Here is a 20,285-nt window from a genome sequence, read left to right on the forward strand (position 1 = left end):
GGGAACTCATGTATGGGTTAATCCGGCCTGATGGGTTCAATGGCTAGAGAATCTATGTCTAAATCCTTAATTTAGCATTATTCTCTGCATTTTTAAGCATGTGCTGCAAAAATTCAGCATTCTTTTGGCCACTGTCCCTGTGTCCAGCACCACTGTTCGGCTTCGGTGCACCTACCAACTCCACCATTATATCGCTGGAATATGGCACACATTGCTTCTTTAAAGTGACATCCTTCAGATACTCGGTGGCTTTGCTGTTCTGACTATCCTTGATGTCCTGAGCAGTTTCCTGGGTGTTCTTAAAGTGAACAGGAAGGTTTGAACATCTTGATTTGCATGATTTTATGGAATTTTGTGGGTCAAAAGAGTAGTGAACCATCTTCACAGGTCACCTCTGGCAGCTTACAGGAAGACCTAAAATAACTTTTATTCACCTGATATAACTGTCCTCTCTGAGACCTATTGTCTCCATCTGCTAACTTAGGCCTAGTCCTGGAAGCTTTTAGCCTCTATTCAATCTTATCTAGACCTAGTATGTTCTCAGCCTCTGAGACTTCCTGCTGAATTAGTAAGTTTCCCTTTCTAGCTCTTTCTGAATTCTAGCTGGCTGGTTAACTCACCTGTTGTGGCTCAAACTCCTTTCCAATCTGACTGATTCAATCTGGCTTCTCTCTCAGCCTCTGACTGAATTGTTTTGCTTGGCTTCATACTAACTTTGGCAATCTCTTCTAATCTTCTGGCTCCTTCTCATTCTCTGGTTCATTCTGTCTTCACCTGTGTCTAGCAAGTCCTCTCTGCAACCTGTCTCTGCAGAACTTCACAGTAAAACTGAACCCCTCTCTGTACTGCTCCTTAAGTAGATCCTATTCTGTCAAATCTTTCTCTGATTCGTCACTTTGCTTGCCACTCAATTAGACATCACTTTCAAACATGGGTGCTTCCTTCTACAAACTAAACTTTACCCTTATTGTTTGAGATTAAAGGTGTGTGCTAAGGGCTGAACCGCACTATACACAATCTTGGGGTTCACAGTGTGATCATGCAACAGACCACAGAGCACAAGGGGCCCATGGATGAATTCACAGCAAAGATTATCCTGAGCTCACAGGGAATCCTGTCAACTAAGGGTGAAAGGAGGAGGCAGTGTCTTGGTCGGTGCTCCCTGGGGCTTATCTGTAAGCCCAGGCTACAGCATCTCACTTGGGAGCTGTGGAGACTGGCCTCTGTCTTCACAGTTAGTCCCACACTGCAGTGATGGGCTTTGATCTGTGGAAATGACTCTGCCAATGAGGCTAATGTACAGAAACAGATATCCCAGGATCTTAGGACCAGACAATATGAACTTGGGTTTATGTGGTACATTATAGTGCCCTGAAATTGGCACACTTCCTGGTCCCTAAGTTCTTCCACAGCAGGAGTTTGCTACCCATCTCAACTCATGGATGGAGGCAGATGGAAGGCTCTGTGACCTTGAGGCTACTTCATATGGGCAGAATGGCATGTCGTCCCTCCCCACACCTCCATCCCTCTTCTCTCAGCCACTAACTTGTGAGGAAGGCCGCTGGCGCGATCCCACCAACCACCAAGGGTGTTGGCTGCTAACTGGCACTCGCTGCAGACACAGGAGAGAGCCCTCTGGCATGCTTATCCTCCAGCCTAGGAACCGTCCTTACTCAGGCCAGGAGGGGCACAGATGTGCTGTCTGACAAGTCCTGCCTAAACTATAGATCTGTAAACAACATTTATGTCATTCCTTCAGTCATTGGTGCTTGAAAGTAATTTTTAAAAATAATTTTTAGAAATGATTTTGTAATTTATTTTATGTATATGAGTGCTCTATCTGCATGTACACCTTCATGCTAGAGAGGGCATTAGATCCCATTACAGGTGGTTGTGAGCCACCATGTGGTTGCTGGGAATTGAACTCTGGACCTCTGTAAGAGCAGCCAGTGCTCTTAACCCCTGAGCCATCTCTCTAGTGCCTGAAAGTAATTTTATTCAACATCATAACGAGAATGGTCTAGAATATAACACTCTTAAAATTTCTGTTCTGTTGCCCTTGGTTCATTATCAGGGATGGCTACAGTGGAGAAGCCTACAGATCAAACTCACTTGTCCAGATGTTTGTATTGGTGGCTGTAAAAAATACATCCAGGTTTTCCTCCCAGCCCATGCTCCCAGAATGATGACTCTGAGACTAATTATTAATAAATTCCTAGGCCACGAGCTTTGACTTGTTCTCAGATTTGCTCCTAACTTATTTTCCCTTTTATTCTAACTTGGGTTCAGCTACATGGCTGGTTTCCCCTCGTTTTCTTTCGTCTGTCTCCCCGGGGCTCCTGGGGCAAATCTCCCCTTTATCCTGAGTTCAGCTACCTGCTAGTCCATCTCCTCAGTGTTTCATGGTGAGTACTTTGTGCCTATGACTATTTCCCAGAATTCTCTCTATCCCTGCTGGATGTCCCACCTCCTACTTCCTGCTTCAATTCATTGGCCATAGCTTTTTATTGACAGGTGATGCTTATACGAAATTTTATCTACAGTGGGGAGATGATCCCAGATGCAGGAGGAATCACCAGTGATTGCCACTGGTAGTGACCAAGGGTCATGAGTGTTTGGCTTCAGACCCCAGGACAAGGGACTGAGGTGCATATTTTACATATCGAAGCAGACCTGGCCTCCAGGTTCTCCCAGCATCCCTCAGTCCCTACTTGGCATATCCTATCCCCAACCCTGAACTTTCCAGCCCAGGGCCTGGGCTGCCCTTCCCCCAGAGGCTCCTTTTTCTATAATCTAGGCATTTTGTGCTCTCCCTCCTTCCCTCCCTCCCTCCCTCCCTCCTCTTCTCTGTGTGCACCCTTTCTCTCTTTCTCCTCTTTCCCTACCTCCCTCTCCATATTGGCTCATTTCGCCAGTGCAGAAATGACCTATCAACAAGCACCACTCCATTAGAACAGAACAGAAAGTATCTCGTCAGTGTCAGAATGTATCAGCTACAGAACAGAAAGTATCTCGTCAGTGTCAGAATGTATCAGCTACTGGTGACTCCACAAGCTAGCTATCCTTGCTTTGTGGTTTACCACATTATCTACATTCCTCTGGATATCATGGCTGCTGACACTCATGGGTCCTTTTTGCCGTCTTAATTATTAGTTTGACTCTCAGGTCACACATCACACTTCAAACGTGTGTGTGTGTGTGTGTGTGTGTGTGTGTGTGTGTGTGTGTGCAGCACACACAAAGCCAGGCACAGTGGTACAGCCTGTAACCCTAGCACTGGGAGGCAGAGACAGGAGGACCCTAGAGCTCACTGACCAAGCCAGTCTAGACAAGCCTCAGGTTCAGTGAGAAACCTTGTCCCAAAATAAGGTAGAGATGGGTAGAGATAGAGAATGGCACCCAGTGTTGAACTCTGGTCTCTGCTCCCATTTGTGTGTGTGCATGCACGCCAGTGCAGAAATCTTAAGGCAAAGACAGAGTTAATTCAGAGGTTGGCAGTCACTACAGGTGGTTGTTTGTATATTAATGAATCCAAGAGGAGACCAGCTGGAAGCTTGCAGAGTCAAGCAAGCCACCACCAAGACACAGGACCAGTGGGTCAGGGTCCAGGGCTGTGTCTGGAGGGCTGGCTGGACAGGTGGACATAATTTGAGAGGGATGTGTCAAGCATTGGGAATCTGTAGGTAGTATTAAACTAAAGCCCCAATGAAAGTGACAGACAGGGTTTCCATCATCTCCTGATGGGCAGCCAGTGGATTGAGGGCAGGTATCCTTCATTGTGGGGTTCTACAGACTGCTGTACTTCTCATTATGGTGAGGCTCTCATGCCCTTCATTGGTCTCCTGTGTTGATGTTCTTAGGCATGGCTTCATGACTGATTTTATTATGCACACATGAATGCCCATGCACTCCTCACCAATAACTTAGCCGTGGCAGTAAGTATCATCACTCTGTGTGTTATGGGACATGCTTAACTTTTGCTTAGTAAAGGGGAGCCACCCAGAATGAGGTACAGCCTAAAGCCACTGTGCTCTACAACGTGGAGTGGTCTAGAGCAGATTCTGATCTCCATACCTGGCAACAACCAACTCAGACCCACCTAGGACGGTTCCCCTCAAGCACTCTCTGCCTATTACTTTGAGGCAGAGTCTCTCTCTGAACCTGAGGCTTCTGTTTTCTGGGCTGGAAACCAGCAAGCCCCAGCAATCCTCTTGTCCCTGTCTCCCTCAGAGCTGAGGTGTGCATGGGGCTCCTAGCCTGTTACGTGGATCTGAGCCCGTTTTCAAGATTGCACATCAAATGTTCTTGCTGTCCATCTCTCCAGGTAAAGTGTTTTGTCTAAGAACTACAAATTTTATTATTACTTTTCTTTATATAAAAATACTATTCTTTGGGGCTGGAGAGATGGCTCAGCAGTTAAAAGCACTGGCTGCTCTTCAGAGGTCCTGAGTTCAATTCCCAGCAACCACATAGTGGTTCACAACCATCTGTAATGGGATCTGATGCCCTCTTCTGGTGTGTCTGAAGACAGCGACAGTGTACTCATATAAATAAAATAAATCTTTAAAAAGCCAATTTTTGACAATTTCATATATATACATATACATACATATATAATATATACATACACACATAATACACACATATACAATACACATATATACATAACTCACATATTTAATATACACACATACACATATAACATACACACATACATATACACATATAATATACATACATACACATACAATTTATACACATATAGATATATAATACACATACATATACACATGTATATATATACTATAATATACACATATACATATATAATGTATTTTGACCATCATATTCACCCCATTCTACTCTCATATATTTTCCTTTATTCATTTATTCATTTATTCATTTATTTATTTATTTATTTATTTTTATTACTAATTTCAAGTTAGGGTCTTGCTATATATAGATCCTAGGCAGTCCTCGTCTTGAATTTCCTGTCTCAGCTTCTTGAGTGCTGGGATTACAGGAGTATCTATCATGCCTGACTATCTTTTTTGATCATTTTTGGCCAGTAAGAACTGGTTCTGAATGTTCCTACAAGGTGATAGTTTCTCTTGTATGATTCTTTAAGATGTCTTGTTTCTTTTTGAACCAGGGGACATTAGAGGTGTCCACTGTTCTCAGTCACATTGACAATATTTAGCTTTTAAAATAAAGTATGTTGCGTGAAGTCATAGTTCTACTTCAGATCAAAATCAGGCCTGTGGACTTATTTCACCTTGTCTTACCTGTGTATTTTCTTTTTACCATCCCCCTAGAACCCTGTTCAGAAGGGCACCGACATTATACACAATGTATTCAAAGCACCACATCACAAAGCACCCTATTACCTCCCCCTACACACACACACACACACACACACACACACACACACACACACACACACACACACAAAATATATATCACTTCTGGAACCATTTACATTTGTGTGTGAAGTCATTCCATCCTTGGCAGGTGACTGGCTAGAGTTAACCGAAATACTGTGCTAAGTCACCTAAAATGGCTTTTTCCCCATAACCTTATATCATCAGTGGAATATATAGTTGGTTCTTTTTAAAAATCTTAGTTTGGGTTTTCAGTGACTTTTCAGGATTTTTTTTTATACTCAACCCTGCTGTATAATGACACACAACAGTTCTGTGGTTCCAGATGTGGTTCTGCAGTCAGCCCTTCTGCTCTGTCTTCTGCACACTGGAGTGTGTGTATGTGCGTACGTGTGTGCGTGCATGCGTGTGTGTGGCGTGTGTAGCCCAGTTGGCATATATCATCCTATCTAGCTCAGCTGTGGCCTTGAACCCATGACCTTCCTGCTCTGCCTTCCACGTGCCAACACCACCATGTTAGCCACCATATCTGGCCATTTCCGTCTGTAAATATTAACCAACATGTAGTTTGTTCTGCATCCTCCTCTAAGGTGGTCACAGCATATAAAGCTACTCTGCCTCTTTTTCACTCACCACTTTTCTGGCTTCTGTCAGAGGACTGAGTTCAGTTCCCAACAAGTCAGGCAGTTTACAACCAACCACTTATAACTCAGATCCGGGGCATCTGATACCTGTAGCCTCCATGAACACTGCATTTATGGGCACATGTGCATGTGTGTATGCACACACACAATTAAAATGAATAAAAACAAATCTTTAAAAAACTTTGTTATAATACTGTAACAGAGTAATGTAGAAAGTAATACGACTCGCTATTTTATGATGTTTCCACACACTGGCCACTCATACCTGCTCTTCCATTCCCTCCCTCCCTCCTCTCTTCCTGCAGCCCTGCCCCGTTCCAAGGCCCTCGCAGTCCCTCTTTCTCATCTCTTCCCTTTACATACAAGAGTAAACATGCAGTACTTGCTATCTGGGTCTGGGTCATGGTGCCTTACATGTTGCCTGCCATTTCTATCTGTGCTACTGCAAACGACAGGATTCCATTCATTTTTACAGTTGAATGGCCCTCTGTGAATATGTACATGACACAGTGGGGTGGCCCTCATGTGTATATGCATGCTTTTTGTATGTCAACTTCATATTCTTCAGGCATGGATCAGTGTTGTCATGCAGTTGTGTAATTTTAGCTTTTTGAGGAACCATCATGCAGCTTCACATGTGGCTCAACTAACTCCCACTCCCACCGGTGATCTTCTCTTTCCACATCTTTAACAGCATTGTCCTGTGGAAACAGCCATTCTAACTGGGTTGAGTGGAACCCCCTGGTACTTTGCATCTCTCCCCCCCGACTCCTCCCCCTCTCTTTCCCTCTCTCTCCCCCCTTCTCTCTCCCAGTTTTCCCAGCCAGGGTCTCTGTAGACCAGGTTGGCTTCTAACTCAGAAATCTCTCTGCCTCTGCCTCCCGAGTGAGTGCTGGCATAAAAGGTATGTGCCACCACCTTTTTTCATGTGTATGTTTTTTTGTGTGTGTGTGTATGTATGTATGTATGTATGTATGTATGTATGTATGTATGTATGTATGACATTGTATGCATGTGGTGGTCAGAAGACCACTTGGGGGAGTTGGTTTTCCCCTTTGGCTATATGGCTCCCAGGGTTCTCTATGCTAGTCCTTACTTTTGGAGACAGTCCCACATAGCCTAGGCTGGCCTCAAAATTGCTCTATAGCCAAGGGTGACTTTCATCTACTGACCCCCTGTCTCTAACACGCCTGGCTGTGCAAGTCAAACTATGTGTTTCGCATCTGTCAGTGTATGAATCTGCAGCCTCGTTCATACAGTACAAATGAATTGGGTCGGGACTGCTCTCAAGTCACAAGTAAGACCTTAAGTAATTACGGGCTACTGGAATGTACTCTGGAGGTTACCAGGCTTCGACTCCTAAGTTTACAAATGGATTCTGAGTTGCACTGAAATGCTGCTGTCAGAATGCACTGCTGCTCGCTGTTGGGAGATAACAATGAAAACTTATGGCCCGGCTGCTCAGTCTCTGCTAACTACAGACACTGCATCTGCATAACTGTGCAAAGACACCGCCTGAAGACATCATGTGTGAGCAGCTCTGTGTCTGGGACACTGGCCTGGGGGAGATACCTTCAGCTTCTGCTGCAGCTGTCGCACTTCTGCCTGCAGGGCCTTGGTTGCTGTTTGAGCTGCTAACGTCTTCCGATTTTCTTTGGCCAGCTGCCGACTAAAGGACCGATTGTTCAGCCGCAGCTGCTTTTCCAAGTTCTGAAAACAGTATATATTTCAACTACTCTGTAGCCAGCATGATGAAACAAGCTTAACTATGATGAAGCAAGTTACATTTATGCTAAAAGGAAACCACAGCCAAAAAGTCCCAGAGTTCAGGTCTAGAGAGTAAATAAATCTTTCCAGCCCAGTGCCCCAGTGTTCTTTACAAACCCTGGACCCTGATAACAAATATTCAAATGCATCCTGAAAAACCAGTAAGTACAACCAGGGGCATGCATAATGGTGGGATCCGAATGCATTACTCTGCTGTCTTTGCAGATAGTAAATCTTCTGGCTCCTTTCCCTAGAGGAAGGGCCCAGCCTCAGTACAGGCCATGAGGATGGGGATCCCCAGAGAGCACACAGGAAGGCTGTAATGGGCTTCATGCCGCCCCTCCACAGTGGTGGACCGTAAGACGGGAGAACAGACAGGCCAGACATACAGACACAGCAGCTTCCAGTGCTGACTTAGACAGGCCAGACACACCAGCATCCAGTGCTGACTTAGACAGGCCAGACACACAGACACAGCAGCATCCAGTGCTGACTTAGACAGGCCAGACACACAGACACAGCAGCATCCAGTGCTGACTTAGACAGGTCAGACACACAGACACAGCAGCTTCCAGTGCTGACTTAGACAGGCCAGACACACAGACACAGCAGCATCCAGTGCTGACTTAGACAGGTCAGACACACAGACACAGCAGCTTCCAGTGCTGACTTAGACAGGCCAGACACACAGACACAGCAGCATCCAGTGCTGACTTAGACAGGTCAGACACACAGACACAGCAGCATCCAGTGCTGACTTAGACAGGTCAGACACACAGACACAGCAGCTTCCAGTGCTGACTTAGACAGGCCAGACACACAGACACAGCAGCATCCAGTGCTGACTTAGACAGGTCAGACACACAGACACAGCAGCATCCAGTGCTGACTTAGACAGGTCAGACACACAGACACAGCAGCTTCCAGTGCTGACTTAGACAGGCCAGACACACAGACACAGCAGCATCCAGTGCTGACTTAGACAGGTCAGACACACAGACACAGCAGCTTCCAGTGCTGACTTAGACAGGCCAGACACACAGACACAGCAGCATCCAGTGCTGACTTAGACAGGTCAGACACACAGACACAGCAGCATCCAGTGCTGACTTACACAGGTCAGACACACAGACACAGCAGCATCCGGTGCTGACTTAGACAGGCCAGACACACCAGCATCCAGTGCTGACTTAGACAGGCCAGACACACCAGCATCCAGTGCTGACTTAGACAGGCCAGACACACCAGCATCCAGTGCTAACTTAGACAGGCCAGACACACCAGCATCCGGTGCTAACTTAGACAGGCCAGACACACCAGCATCCAGTGCTGACTTAGACAGGCCAGACACACCAGCATCCAGTGCTGACTTAGCCAGGCCAGACACACCAGCATCCAGTGCTGACTTAGCCAGGCCAGACACACCAGCATCCAGTGCTGACTTAGGTGAGAACAGACACACCAGCATCCAGTGCTGACTTAGCCAGGCCAGACACACCAGCACCCAGTGCTGACTTAGGTGTCAGTGTGACAGGGGCTTCCGGTATTATTAGTGTCTACTGCCTATTCTATGGAAGACAATTTTCTTGAACAGTAGAGATTTTCCTGCAGAATTGTTTTACAAGCTATTCCACTAGGCCACTTCCAGGGACCTACAGGGGCTTACACTCCCAGGGACCTACAGGTGCCTACACTCCCAGGGACCTACAGGGGCTTACACTCCCAGGGACCTACAGGGGCCTACACTCCCAGGGACCTACAGGGGCCTACACTCCCAGGGACCTACAGGGGCCTACACTCCCAGGGACCTACAGGGGCCTACACTCCCAGGGACCTACAGGGGCCTACACTCCCAGGGACCTACAGGAGCCTACACTCCCAGGGACCTACAGGGGCCTACACTCCCAGGGACCTACAGGGGCTTACTCCCAGGGACCTACAGGGGCCTACACTCCCAGGGACCTACAGGGGCTTACACTCCCAGGGACCTACAGGGGCCTACACTCAGGGACCTACAGGAGCTTATGTCAGCATCTGCCATCAGGTGCATCAGCTGTGGGCTGTATGTAAAATGCCCGCCCAGCACTCCTGCTCTCTCTCTGTTCCAAGTGTTCCTGCTGGTCTCTCTTCCTTTCTGTCCTTTCCTGTCCCTCTTCTCTACCCTGATGGCTCTGCTCCCAACTGTCTGCTGACTACATGTCTGCCTCTATCTCCTCTCCACGTCCCCACTCCCCATCCTGTCCCCAAATAAACTGCCTTGTACCAGATCTGTTCCATAGAATAATTTCTCAGGGGACTCCTTGGCGTGACCCCCAGGTACCCATAACAAATATTATCATGAAAATTCAGGTGAAACCATCGAATATTTATCAGAAAATATTTGTCACCAAGTATCAGAGAATTAAACAGTCCATTTGTATTTATGTCCATCAGGATCATGTAAAACAGTCAGAAGTCTGTGGGATTAGTGCCCGCTCCCCTACTGTGAAGCTTTTCCCCCTTTTAATGAACAACCAAGGTCTGTTGAGGAAAAATCTATCCATCTCTTCAGATATTTTAATTCCATTTTTACCCTCCCCCTTCTCTTCTCTGCTCCCTCCTTTCCCCCTCCCCCTTCTCTTCTTCCCTCCTTCCCTTCCCTCTCCCCTCCCTTCTCTTCTCCCCTCTCTCCTTCCCCCCTCCCCTCCCTCCCTCTCTCCCCTGTCTTCTCCTCCCTTTCCTTTCCCTTTTCTTTCTTCTTCCCAGAAAACATTATTTTTAAATAACGAAAACTGTGTGGAAACAAGTCTAATCTGTCAGATTGAGGAGAGAGACAATACAAGAAAAGGGGCTGGAATGACAGACACAATACTCTGGCAAGAGGAGGTGGCCTTTCAGTAGAAGCTGAAAGCAGGTGATCATTTCAAAGGAAGACGCCCACAACACACTGGCGACCTCTGACTCACAGGACATGCCCATGTGGCCACTGGACCAGCTGCTTCCAGACAGGCTGGGCACTCTTGCTGCAGGGCAGTCTTGCCCACTCCAGGGCAGACTCCCAGCTCTGACACTTGTTTGCCTCCTTCCAGCCCCCATCTGCCCACTCGCTACTCAACACAGTTACTCTGTGTGCTGAGCTGGGCACAGCCCATGGACCCAGTACTGGAACTCCTGAGACACAAACCTGTATTTTTTTGTCATTTGCTTCCATTTTGGCTGTAAGATCGGTCAACCTGTGAGTCAATTCTTCTCTCTCTGCAAGGTTTTTGTCTTCTGAGAGTCTCTGCAGGGCTTGCAAGGCATCTTTGGTCCTCAGTAACTCGCTGTCGGTTTCTCGGAGTTTCCTGGACACAGCTCGCTCCTTCTCCTGGGATTTCCGGAGGAGCTGTCGAAGGTTCTTCACCTCATTCTGGTGCTTGACTGTAATCTGAGGTAGATTGTTCTGAGAGTTCACGTATGTCCCTATGGCTTTCAGGTGCCTGAGCTGAAGCTGCTTCAGAAACTGGTTTTCTAGGATAGTGGCTTCCAGCTTCCGGTGTATATCGGCCAGCTCATTCTTCAGCTCTTTGATCTTATGGAGCCTGGCTGACAGTATCCGGTGTGTCATGGTGTCTCTTCTCTTGGCAATCGTTTGGATTTGAGAACTGAAAAATGAAGCGTTCCAGATGTGCCTTTTCTCAGCTGGGATGTCCTTCTGGCCTGCATGGACAGACAGTGCAGGCTGTTACAGCAGTGCACAGAGGCATGCAACTATGCACGTGTGTAGCAACCCCCAGTACACACATAAACATAAATGCCGTGAAACTGAGAGGCCGAGGCGGCTCACTGGACGTGCCTGCTGCACGTAGGCACTGCACACACAACTGTCTCCCAGACACAGCTCTTCAGCCCAGGCTCATCTGCCTTACATCTGAGAGTCATTTTAAGTCATCCAAGGCTAGAGAGCCATCAGGTGACACAGAACGGACTATACACTACTTCTTTGGAAGTCTAAAGCCTGTGTTTAGATATCTGCTATAAAAGTTACTCTGAGAATCATGCCTGGTGTGGAGGCGCATTCCTGTATCCTTACACTGGGGAAGCAGAGGCAGAGGATTAGGAGTCCAAGGATAGCCTGGATTAAATGAGACCCTGCTTCAAACACAACAGAACACTGGTGTGGTTTGAATATGCTTAACCCATGGGCAGTGGCACTATTAGGAGGTGTGGCCTTGTTGGAGAAATGTGTAATTGTGTAGGTGGGCTTTGAGGTCTCTTAGGCTTAAACTCTGCCTAGTGTAGAATCGGTCTCTTCCTGGCTGCCTTCTGATCAGGATGCAGAACTCTGGCTGTCCCAGCACCACGTCTGCCTGCACGCTGCCATGCTTCCCTCCATGATAATGGACTGACCCTGGGAAAGAGTAAACCAGCCCCAGTTAAAGTTTTTCTTTATAAGACTTGCCTTGGTCATGGTGTCTCTTCACAGCAATGAACTCTAATACAACAAGTTATATTAAAACCCATTGTTCTGGATAGTTTTATGTCAACTTGACAGAAGTTAAAGTCATTTTTGAGAGGAGTGAACCTCAAATAAGAAAATGCCTTCAGCTGGGTGCTGAAGCATAAGCTTTTAATCCCAGCACTCTGGAGGCAGAGACAGGTGGATTTCAAGGCCAACCTGGTCTAAAAAGGTTACACAGTGCAATCTTGTCTCAGAAAAATAGGAATAAAACAAGGGGCCACAAAGAAAAGGCCTTTTGGGTGATGGAGGTCACCACCATCCTTACCAGACTTGGGAGACTGTCTTCTTGGGGTCAAGACAAGGCGTTTCATTGGCAGTTCAAACTTTGATTCTTTAGTTGAGGCCAATGGCAAAAAACTGGTGAAACCAAGTACTGAGTACCTGTGTACCGAGTACCTGATGAGCACCTGTTAACTAGAACAGAACTCTCCCTAGTAGCAGGCTTAGGGGGCCAGCTCTGTGGGGATGACGCTACAGTTTATTATTTTATGATTTCCTTAATTTTTGTTTCCAAGTCCTTCCAAAATTTCATATATATATATTTTTTCTTCTTTTTTCAGGAAGACACACCCATAACTGGTTGTGGCCACTAGTGTTAAACAAAGACAGCACTGTGACCAGTGCTACAGTGACCCTGGCTGGGAAGTCTGGCTTCTTACCTTTAGGCTGAGGGAATTTACATGTGTTATACTTTCTTTTCTCCTTTTCTTTCCCCAGAAGCTGCTCTGGCTGATGTCTGCTGACAGCTGTCTCAGAGCACTCAGAGAGAAAGTCTTCTGAGTAGTCATAGCGAGAAGTCAGGCTTGTGCAGGAGCACCGGGACCTGCTGTAGTCCACGCTCCCACTGGAAGCCCGGCTGTTCCGTGACAGGCCGCCAGCACCAGGGCTATGCTTGCCTTCTGCAGACTTCCTGTTGCTTCCTAATGCCAGACTGGGGAAATGCTCATTCGTGTGTGCTTCTGTTGTGTCAGCCAAAGACATAGTCCACAACCTGAGGAAACAAAAGGACACTCTGGCCTGTGGTCACTGGAGTTAAATGAGGCTGTGCTTTACTATAATGGGAAATTAAGAATGGGAAACAGTACTTTTTTTGGTTTGTTTGTTTGGGACAAAGTTTCATTGTTCAGTCTTGGCTAGCCTGGACCTTGTTGTGTAGACCAGCTCAAAGTCATAGAGATCCACCGATCCATCAACTTCTGCCTCCCAAGGGCTGGGATCAAAGGCTGTGCTATCATGCCCAGCTCAAAACAACACATTATTAAAAGGCATTTCTGGAACACTCTCTATTTGGTTTTATATTATTTTTTACATGAAATATAGGACCTTTGGGGTCAAATTTTGATAATATTTACAGGAGATATAAAAGTATATCAAATAAAAACACTGGCAACTTTTTTGATATATTTTTATGTATGTGAGTGCTTGCCTGCATGTGTCTGTGCACCACATGTGTGCAGTGCTTGTGGAGGCCAGAAGAGGGCATCAGATCATCTGGAACTGGAGTTACAGACTTTGGATCTGCCACAGGGATGTTGGCATCTTAACCCAGGCCCTCTGCAAGGGCAGCGAGTGCTTTCACCTGCGGAGCCACTGTCCCCTTTAAAGGCACAGCCCAAGCTGGCCACAATTTAAACACAATTTATGTTTAAAAAGAGAAAAGGAAAATGAAAGCAGTGAGTTTCCTTTGTTCTGAAGGGATCTGGAACCAGTCTAGCATTATTTAAAAAAGAATACATTTTCTTACATGTATTTATCTATGGGGTGGAGGTGCACATGCATGGAAGTCAGTGGTCAACTTACCAGAACCAGTTCATCTGGGCATCTTCAGGTTGTCTGGGTTGGCCGCAAGCTTCTTTATCTACTGAACCTGCTATCTCTGACCAGACTGACCTCAAACTCTAATCCTCCTGTCTCAGCTTCCCCAGCACTAGGATTATAGGCATGTGGCCATGCTCAGGCAGGTCTATATGGTTTGTTAGGAGCTGCTGAGCGACCTGAGAGGTGGACTCAACGTCATTCAAGGAAGAAATGTTTGGGTTCTCTGGGTGTGAGCTATTTGAAACAGACAAGAACCCCCCCCCCCCCCCGTGAATACACTCAACACTTCCTCATGAGGCTCTACATTGGGAAAGACCAGGCCCTGGGAAGCTCTTGCACAGTAGCTTACCTCATCAGTAGGATGAACCAAACCAATCCATTGCAGGTGTCTTTAAATGCATGGCTCTTTTATTCAGCTCTCGATTCTGGTTTATCAAGAAAGCAAAAGAGACATTAGCTGGGGTAAGATCCTTTGCAACAGCAACATAACACTTTCTACTGGGAGCTTTGAGTGCCCGGAGTTGGTCTCTGCCTTTTGCTGCATGTGCTTAGTGTTCTAGGCCTTCTCCTCGGCTGATGGAATGTCTTCTACAATTCGTATTTTCTCACTAAGAATCTTAGCCACACGACCTGACTAGTAATACTAGCTTTGCTTAACTGCTGCCTTTATGATGAACAAGTCGTGCCTGCAGCAGCATTCCCTACTGTACAGGGGAGGCTCAGACAGGTCAGAAGTAAGGTGACTATCCTGGCTTTGAAGCTCAGGCCTGGGTCCTTTTCCGTCTTCACAATGTGGATTGTAGAACTTAACACAGTCCCAGCACAAAGAATTCTCTTTTCAGGCATATTCTTCTGGGTAGCAGTGGACAGGACTCCAGGCAGAGGTCCTGCTTTGTGAACCGTAGCCTCAACCGTAGCCTCTGGATTAAGAATCCCAGTGTCGGGGCTGGAGAGGCTACAGGTGCTCGTTGCTCTTCCCGGTGGCCAGGACCCAAACTGAGGCTCCCAACATTCAGTAACTCCAGTTCTGGGGGATCCGACACACGCTTTTCTTACCTCCATGAACACCGAGGCATACATGTGGTGCAGAGGCCAACATGGGCAAAACACCCATGCACATGATAAAAAAAGAATCCCAGATGTTGGTGAGGACACGCCAAAGGGCTAAAACTACTCTGGCAGCCCTGCAACCTCACTCCTGCCTTGCTTGGCCTTGCCACCAGTAGCTGTACAGCTTAGCCCCTAACTTCTTGCCCATCTTGATAAAACCAAATTGCCTCAACAGTGGCTGCTCATCCAGAGGACACATGTTTGGCCAGTTGTCCCTGATGATCCCTTCAACAGAAGTTCTTCTCTGACTGAGCATGGTGTCTTGTGCTTGCAACTGCCTCCCCCTCCCAGGAAGTCAAGGCAGGAGGGTTGCTATGAGCTTTTTCATAGTGAGATCTAGACTAGCTTGGGCTACAGAGTGTCTGTCTTGTCTGTCTGTTTGTTGCTCTGGCTCCCCTAAGAAAAAGGTTCCCCCAATTTAGAACACTCTTTAAAGAGGCCCTGAGCTTGAATGCAGCTCGGTGGTCTTGAACATGTGCTTAGCATTCATGAGCCCCTCAGCTCTATGGAGGAAAACAAATCTTTCCAACTAGTTTGGTTACACAAAGAATGAACTCAACAGAGTTTAACTTCTAAAATTTTTTACTTTAAAAATCTTTTTGTGTGCACAATTTTTGTGTGTGTTTGGGGGTGGGGCTCAGAAGGCTATATTTAGGAGTCAGTTCTGAGTTCTGTCCATCCACAGTGGGTTCTGGAAACTGAATTCAGATTTCAACAGTGAGTGCTTTTATTTTTTTTAAAGACACGGTCCTGTGTTGCACAGGCTAGCCTTCAGATATGTTGCTGATGATGACTCTTAACTCTGATCACCTTGTGTCTATCTCCTAGTGCTAAGATTCCGGGGAGCACCAGTATGACTGGTTATGCCTGGTTGAAAAGTACTTTTCATGCTTCTCTCATAGACTGCCTACCAAGTCTGGTAACTGCAGGAAGTGCTGGAGCGATGCATGATAGATTGCACCGAGGTAGACAGACTGGAAGCTGCACCCAGCTGTCTAAACAATGAAACAAACACCAGAAATCCACAGTTCCATGTGTCCGCATGTGCGTGTGTGTGCACGTGTGTGCCTGTGTGTTTGATGGTGTCTGTAAAAACACAGCATGCTGTGCATCAACAGAGACTAGCTTCTATCCTGGAAGAGGGATTCTAGGACAAAGACTGTCAAGAGCACTGCTGATATTATCAGGAGAGGTTGCTAGAAAATTCCCTCTGCACTGAAAAAGTCTTGAAGACAGAAACTCTGTCTTGTGCCTGTGTAACTCAGGCCTAGCGAGTTGCTGTCATAACCAACACTTGACAGCCTCCACTGATGGTTACTGTCCCTGCCCTGTCCACTCTGTGTCTAGCAGAAGTGGGGGCTCTGCATGCATTAGTTTACCCAGTCAGGAGGCAGTTCTGTGAGATGGTAATTATCCACGCTGCTCTGTAGTTTAGGAACTGATGGCTCAGAATGGACAGCTGAGTTTTGGACCCAGCTCTATTTGCATTAGAGTTCTTTTCAGTCTAACACAACGCTTGGCCTAAAACACACATAATTTTGAAGAACCTCAATAGGCCAACTTCTTTGGCTTACTGAAACTACATGTTTTTATGAAAAGAGGCATTCCCAAATGTTTGTAATCCAGTTAAAAAGTTGTATGTATTTGGTTGAATGTGGTGGCAGGCCTTTAACCTCAAAACTTGGGAGGTAGAGGCAGGCAGATCTCTGAGCTGAGGCGAGCCTGGTCCACATAGCTAATTCTAGGCCTCATCTCAAAAAATGAGGTAGTTTATGCATATGTGGTGCCTTTATGTGTGGTGTGTGTAGTGTATATGAGAGCAGTATTATGTGTGGTGTATGCACATGTAGCATGTGTAGTATGTGTGGAATGTAAGTGCACATGTGTGGGTGGCCTGCTTGACCACTCACTGTCCCTTCAGTCTTTCATGACACTGAGATGATGGGCGAGTCACAGCACTAAGAACACTTTCCCTCTTCATGGATAAGCAGCCAGTGGTTCCAGCATTGGTTTTTGTTTTTTGAGACAGTTTCTCTATGTAGCCAAAGTTGTCTTGGAACTCTGTGTATATCAGGCTGGCCCTGGACTTACAGGGATCCACCTGCCTCTGTCCCTTGAGAGCTGGAGTTAAAACCATGTGCTGCCATGCCTGGCACCATTTTTTGAAAGTATATTTTCCATAGAACTCTCATTTTTGTCAAAATTCAGGTATTCACACTGCTCTACTGACCAGCACATATGCACACTGAAGCTTATCTTGAAGTAAGGCCATGTTAATCCTCCAACTCTCATCTCCACTTTCAAGGCTATTCTACCTGTATTGTCCTTCGAATTTCCATATGAACTCCTAAATTGGTTTGCTGATGCTTAGAAAATGGTCTGGTAGATTGTACACGATCTGTGGGTAAATTCCGGAACCTTCCACCACTGAGAATCCAATCCATGGGACTGTGCATCTCTTTTTAGGTTGTCCTGGGTTTCTTTTGCCAGTCTGAAGAAGTCTTTGGGTTGTGTTGGGTTTACTCCGTTTCACACTTGTTATAGGAACAAGCACGGCTGCCATGACTGGTCTCACCCTTTAACTTCACTTTCTGCTGGCTCCCTGCCAGTGGCCAGGCTGCCAGTGAGCACACACTGACATGGCCTGTGAAGCCTTTCTAAGTTCACTCACTGTTTTAGTGTCTTGTGGTTCTTAAACAAACAAAACTGCATTTATTTATTTGTGTGGGGTGGGGTGTTTCCTCTGCATGTATGCATGGGCGCCACACGAGTACAGTGCCCACTCAGGTTAACATAGGGCATCACATCTCAAAGGAGTGGAGTTATACATGGTTGTGAGCTGACATGTGGGTGCTGGGAACTGAACCAGGGTCTCTGTAAGAGTATCCTGCTCCGAACCACTGAGCCCTCGTTCCAGTCCTGCCATCCCAACCTCTCATATCATCTCCACGGATCTCCAGTCAGTACATAAAGTCCAATTATCTTATTATATGTATTGTTATGCCTTTTCTTGCTTGGTTGCATTGGGCAGAACCTCTGAGCATGGCAACTGGATGTCCTTGTCTGGTTTTGTGGTTTAGGAGGAAAGCTAAGTCTCTCATATTCGATTTTATATCAGATATCTTTATATATATATATATATATATATATATATATATATATATATATATCAGATGTTCTTTGTTGGATTGTGGATGTGGAACTAAGGAGACTGCTAGTGAAAAGTGGAAACTCGGTGGAGGGAGAGCAGGGAGAGTGGGGAGAGCGAGGGAGTGGATGGCACAGCTAAGTGCTACCACACTTACCTGGGTGGCATGAGGCTAAGGTTCAGTCCCTCCTCAGCAGACAGAGATGGTGTCAGGAATGAGGGTCATGCATGGGTCACACTGCAGGTCTGTAGACTCCACCTGGAAAAGCCCTTCTTACTTAGGCTGTGGCAGTGGGCGTCCCATTGGACACTACAAGACGCTACAAGGAGAGCAGCACCGTTTCTCTCTCCCCACAGACTTAGTTCTATTTTTTGAGCTCAGTCTGAACTGGATGATGAGGTCTGCCCAGGGAGATCAGGGGTGTTTCAAATTAACCCATTACATGCTAACAGTGTAATGTTCTCTTCCATTTATGGAGACAGGGTTTCTCTGTGTAACAGTGCCCTGGCTGTCCTGAACTCAGTTTGTAGACCAGGCTGCCCTTGAACTCACAGAGTTCAAGAACTTCCTACCTCTGCCTCCTGAGTACTGGGATTAAAGGCATGTACCACTGTACCCAGCAGCAAAACATAATTTTGATGATAAGTTTATGTGACCATAATTCTGTTGTTGGTTGGAGAGTACTTCCTGTACTTAGCATAAATTATACCCACCAGTATTCTGAAGTGCTTAGGACCCAGAGCTACACTAGACTTTCTCCCTCTGTTGCTGAATGTGGCTGTTTGGGTTCACTTGGGTTGTAAGACAGGGTTGAGACCTCCCATGGGCAATGTAACTCAGGAAGAGCAGGCTTGGACACTGGCATGACAAGCGCAGGCAGTGGTGATATTGCCAAGGCTCCCTCCCTGCACAGCATCAAGTGCTCTCTGCAGTTTCCAATTTTGCAGTTCAAATTTCTTCCTTGATCTGTTACGAGTTGATTGATGGCTAATATTAGGAGGAATGTGTTCTGATTAAGCTGTTCTAGAGTATCTGTGGATTAACATGAGTAGGCAGCATTTCACAGTTCTCAACAAATACTTAGGCTGTTTCTGCATGTGAATGTCTCATTGTGTGGCATGTAATGGCCTGGCTCAGTGTTCTTCATTACTTCGCACATCCGAGATTTCCTTTAGTGCTTGTTAGGTGCCAGGTTATAAAAGCAAATTATCGTTGACGTTGAGATAGAGTCAGTCGGTGCTGGCCTGCACCAGCCTCTGGTCGGTCATGTCTGAGGTGGTGTCTAGTTCAGGTTCATTTTGGCAGTGTTTACACTTGGAAGCATTGGTGCTTACAGCACCATGGTGTCTTTATTCACTTGAAGCGCAGCAGCTTTGTCTGTAGTGCAAGGTGTACAGCTGTTTCTCTGCTGTCGTGACTCAGGGACACGGTCCGGAATGCAGCCAGCTGTTACAGTGGAGAATCTGGTCTGGTTGATGTCATTCATGAATTGCACCAGACCTAAGGGATGGCTGCCCATAACAACAGCAAACCTTTCTTTTGGTTATTATTATAGTGGAAGGCATAAGAATTGTCTAGATCAAGGTGTACACTTGAATTATCTATCAAGATTCTACACCCTGTTTTCAATCTTGATTTTGAAATAAGGCAGATTTTTAAAAAAAGCATATATTGATGTATTTAAAGATGAGTTATTGCATACCTGTTGCTTTTTCTCAAATTCATTTCCTAAGGTGTCTGGAGATGAACTGTATGTTGCATGCGGATCACTCTTCACTGTGGGACTCATGAAGTTTCCAAGGTAAGACTTTTTGACATGTTCTAGTCTCTTTTTACACAAAGACTATATTTCAAAAAACCCTAAAGTATTATAAAAGACAAATGTTAATCTCTCAGAGACACTTGTATAAGAACAGTATTTATTCTCTATCTGCAG

At 46.2% G+C, this 20,285-nt stretch overlaps 1 protein-coding gene across 12 annotated transcripts in view; it reads right to left on the reverse strand.

Annotated features, from left to right (window-relative positions):
• Nucleotides 1-20,285, reverse strand: part of Lca5l (lebercilin LCA5 like) — a 34,487-nt gene that overhangs the window by 7,464 nt on the left and 6,738 nt on the right. For 2 of the 12 annotated variants that reach the window (XM_063270690.1, XM_063270689.1), the window contains 6 exons: nucleotides 20,052-20,209; nucleotides 18,506-18,607; nucleotides 14,440-14,515; nucleotides 12,932-13,263; nucleotides 10,956-11,470; nucleotides 7,598-7,735 (listed from right to left, as the gene is read on the reverse strand). In XM_063270690.1, coding sequence (XP_063126760.1) covers nucleotides 7,598-7,735; nucleotides 10,956-11,470; nucleotides 12,932-13,263; nucleotides 14,440-14,444 — 990 coding nt within the window. In that variant the 5' untranslated portion in view covers nucleotides 14,445-14,515; nucleotides 18,506-18,607; nucleotides 20,052-20,209. The remainder of the gene's footprint in view (nucleotides 1-7,597; nucleotides 7,736-10,955; nucleotides 11,471-12,931; nucleotides 13,264-14,439; nucleotides 14,516-18,505; nucleotides 18,608-20,051; nucleotides 20,210-20,285) is intronic. The other 10 variants (NM_001415728.1, XM_063270688.1, XM_063270694.1 and 7 more) reach the window with 9 other exon arrangements.

This window comes from Rattus norvegicus, chromosome 11 (genome assembly GCF_036323735.1).
Source record: "Rattus norvegicus strain BN/NHsdMcwi chromosome 11, GRCr8, whole genome shotgun sequence".
NCBI classification, from domain to species: domain Eukaryota; kingdom Metazoa; phylum Chordata; class Mammalia; order Rodentia; family Muridae; genus Rattus; species Rattus norvegicus.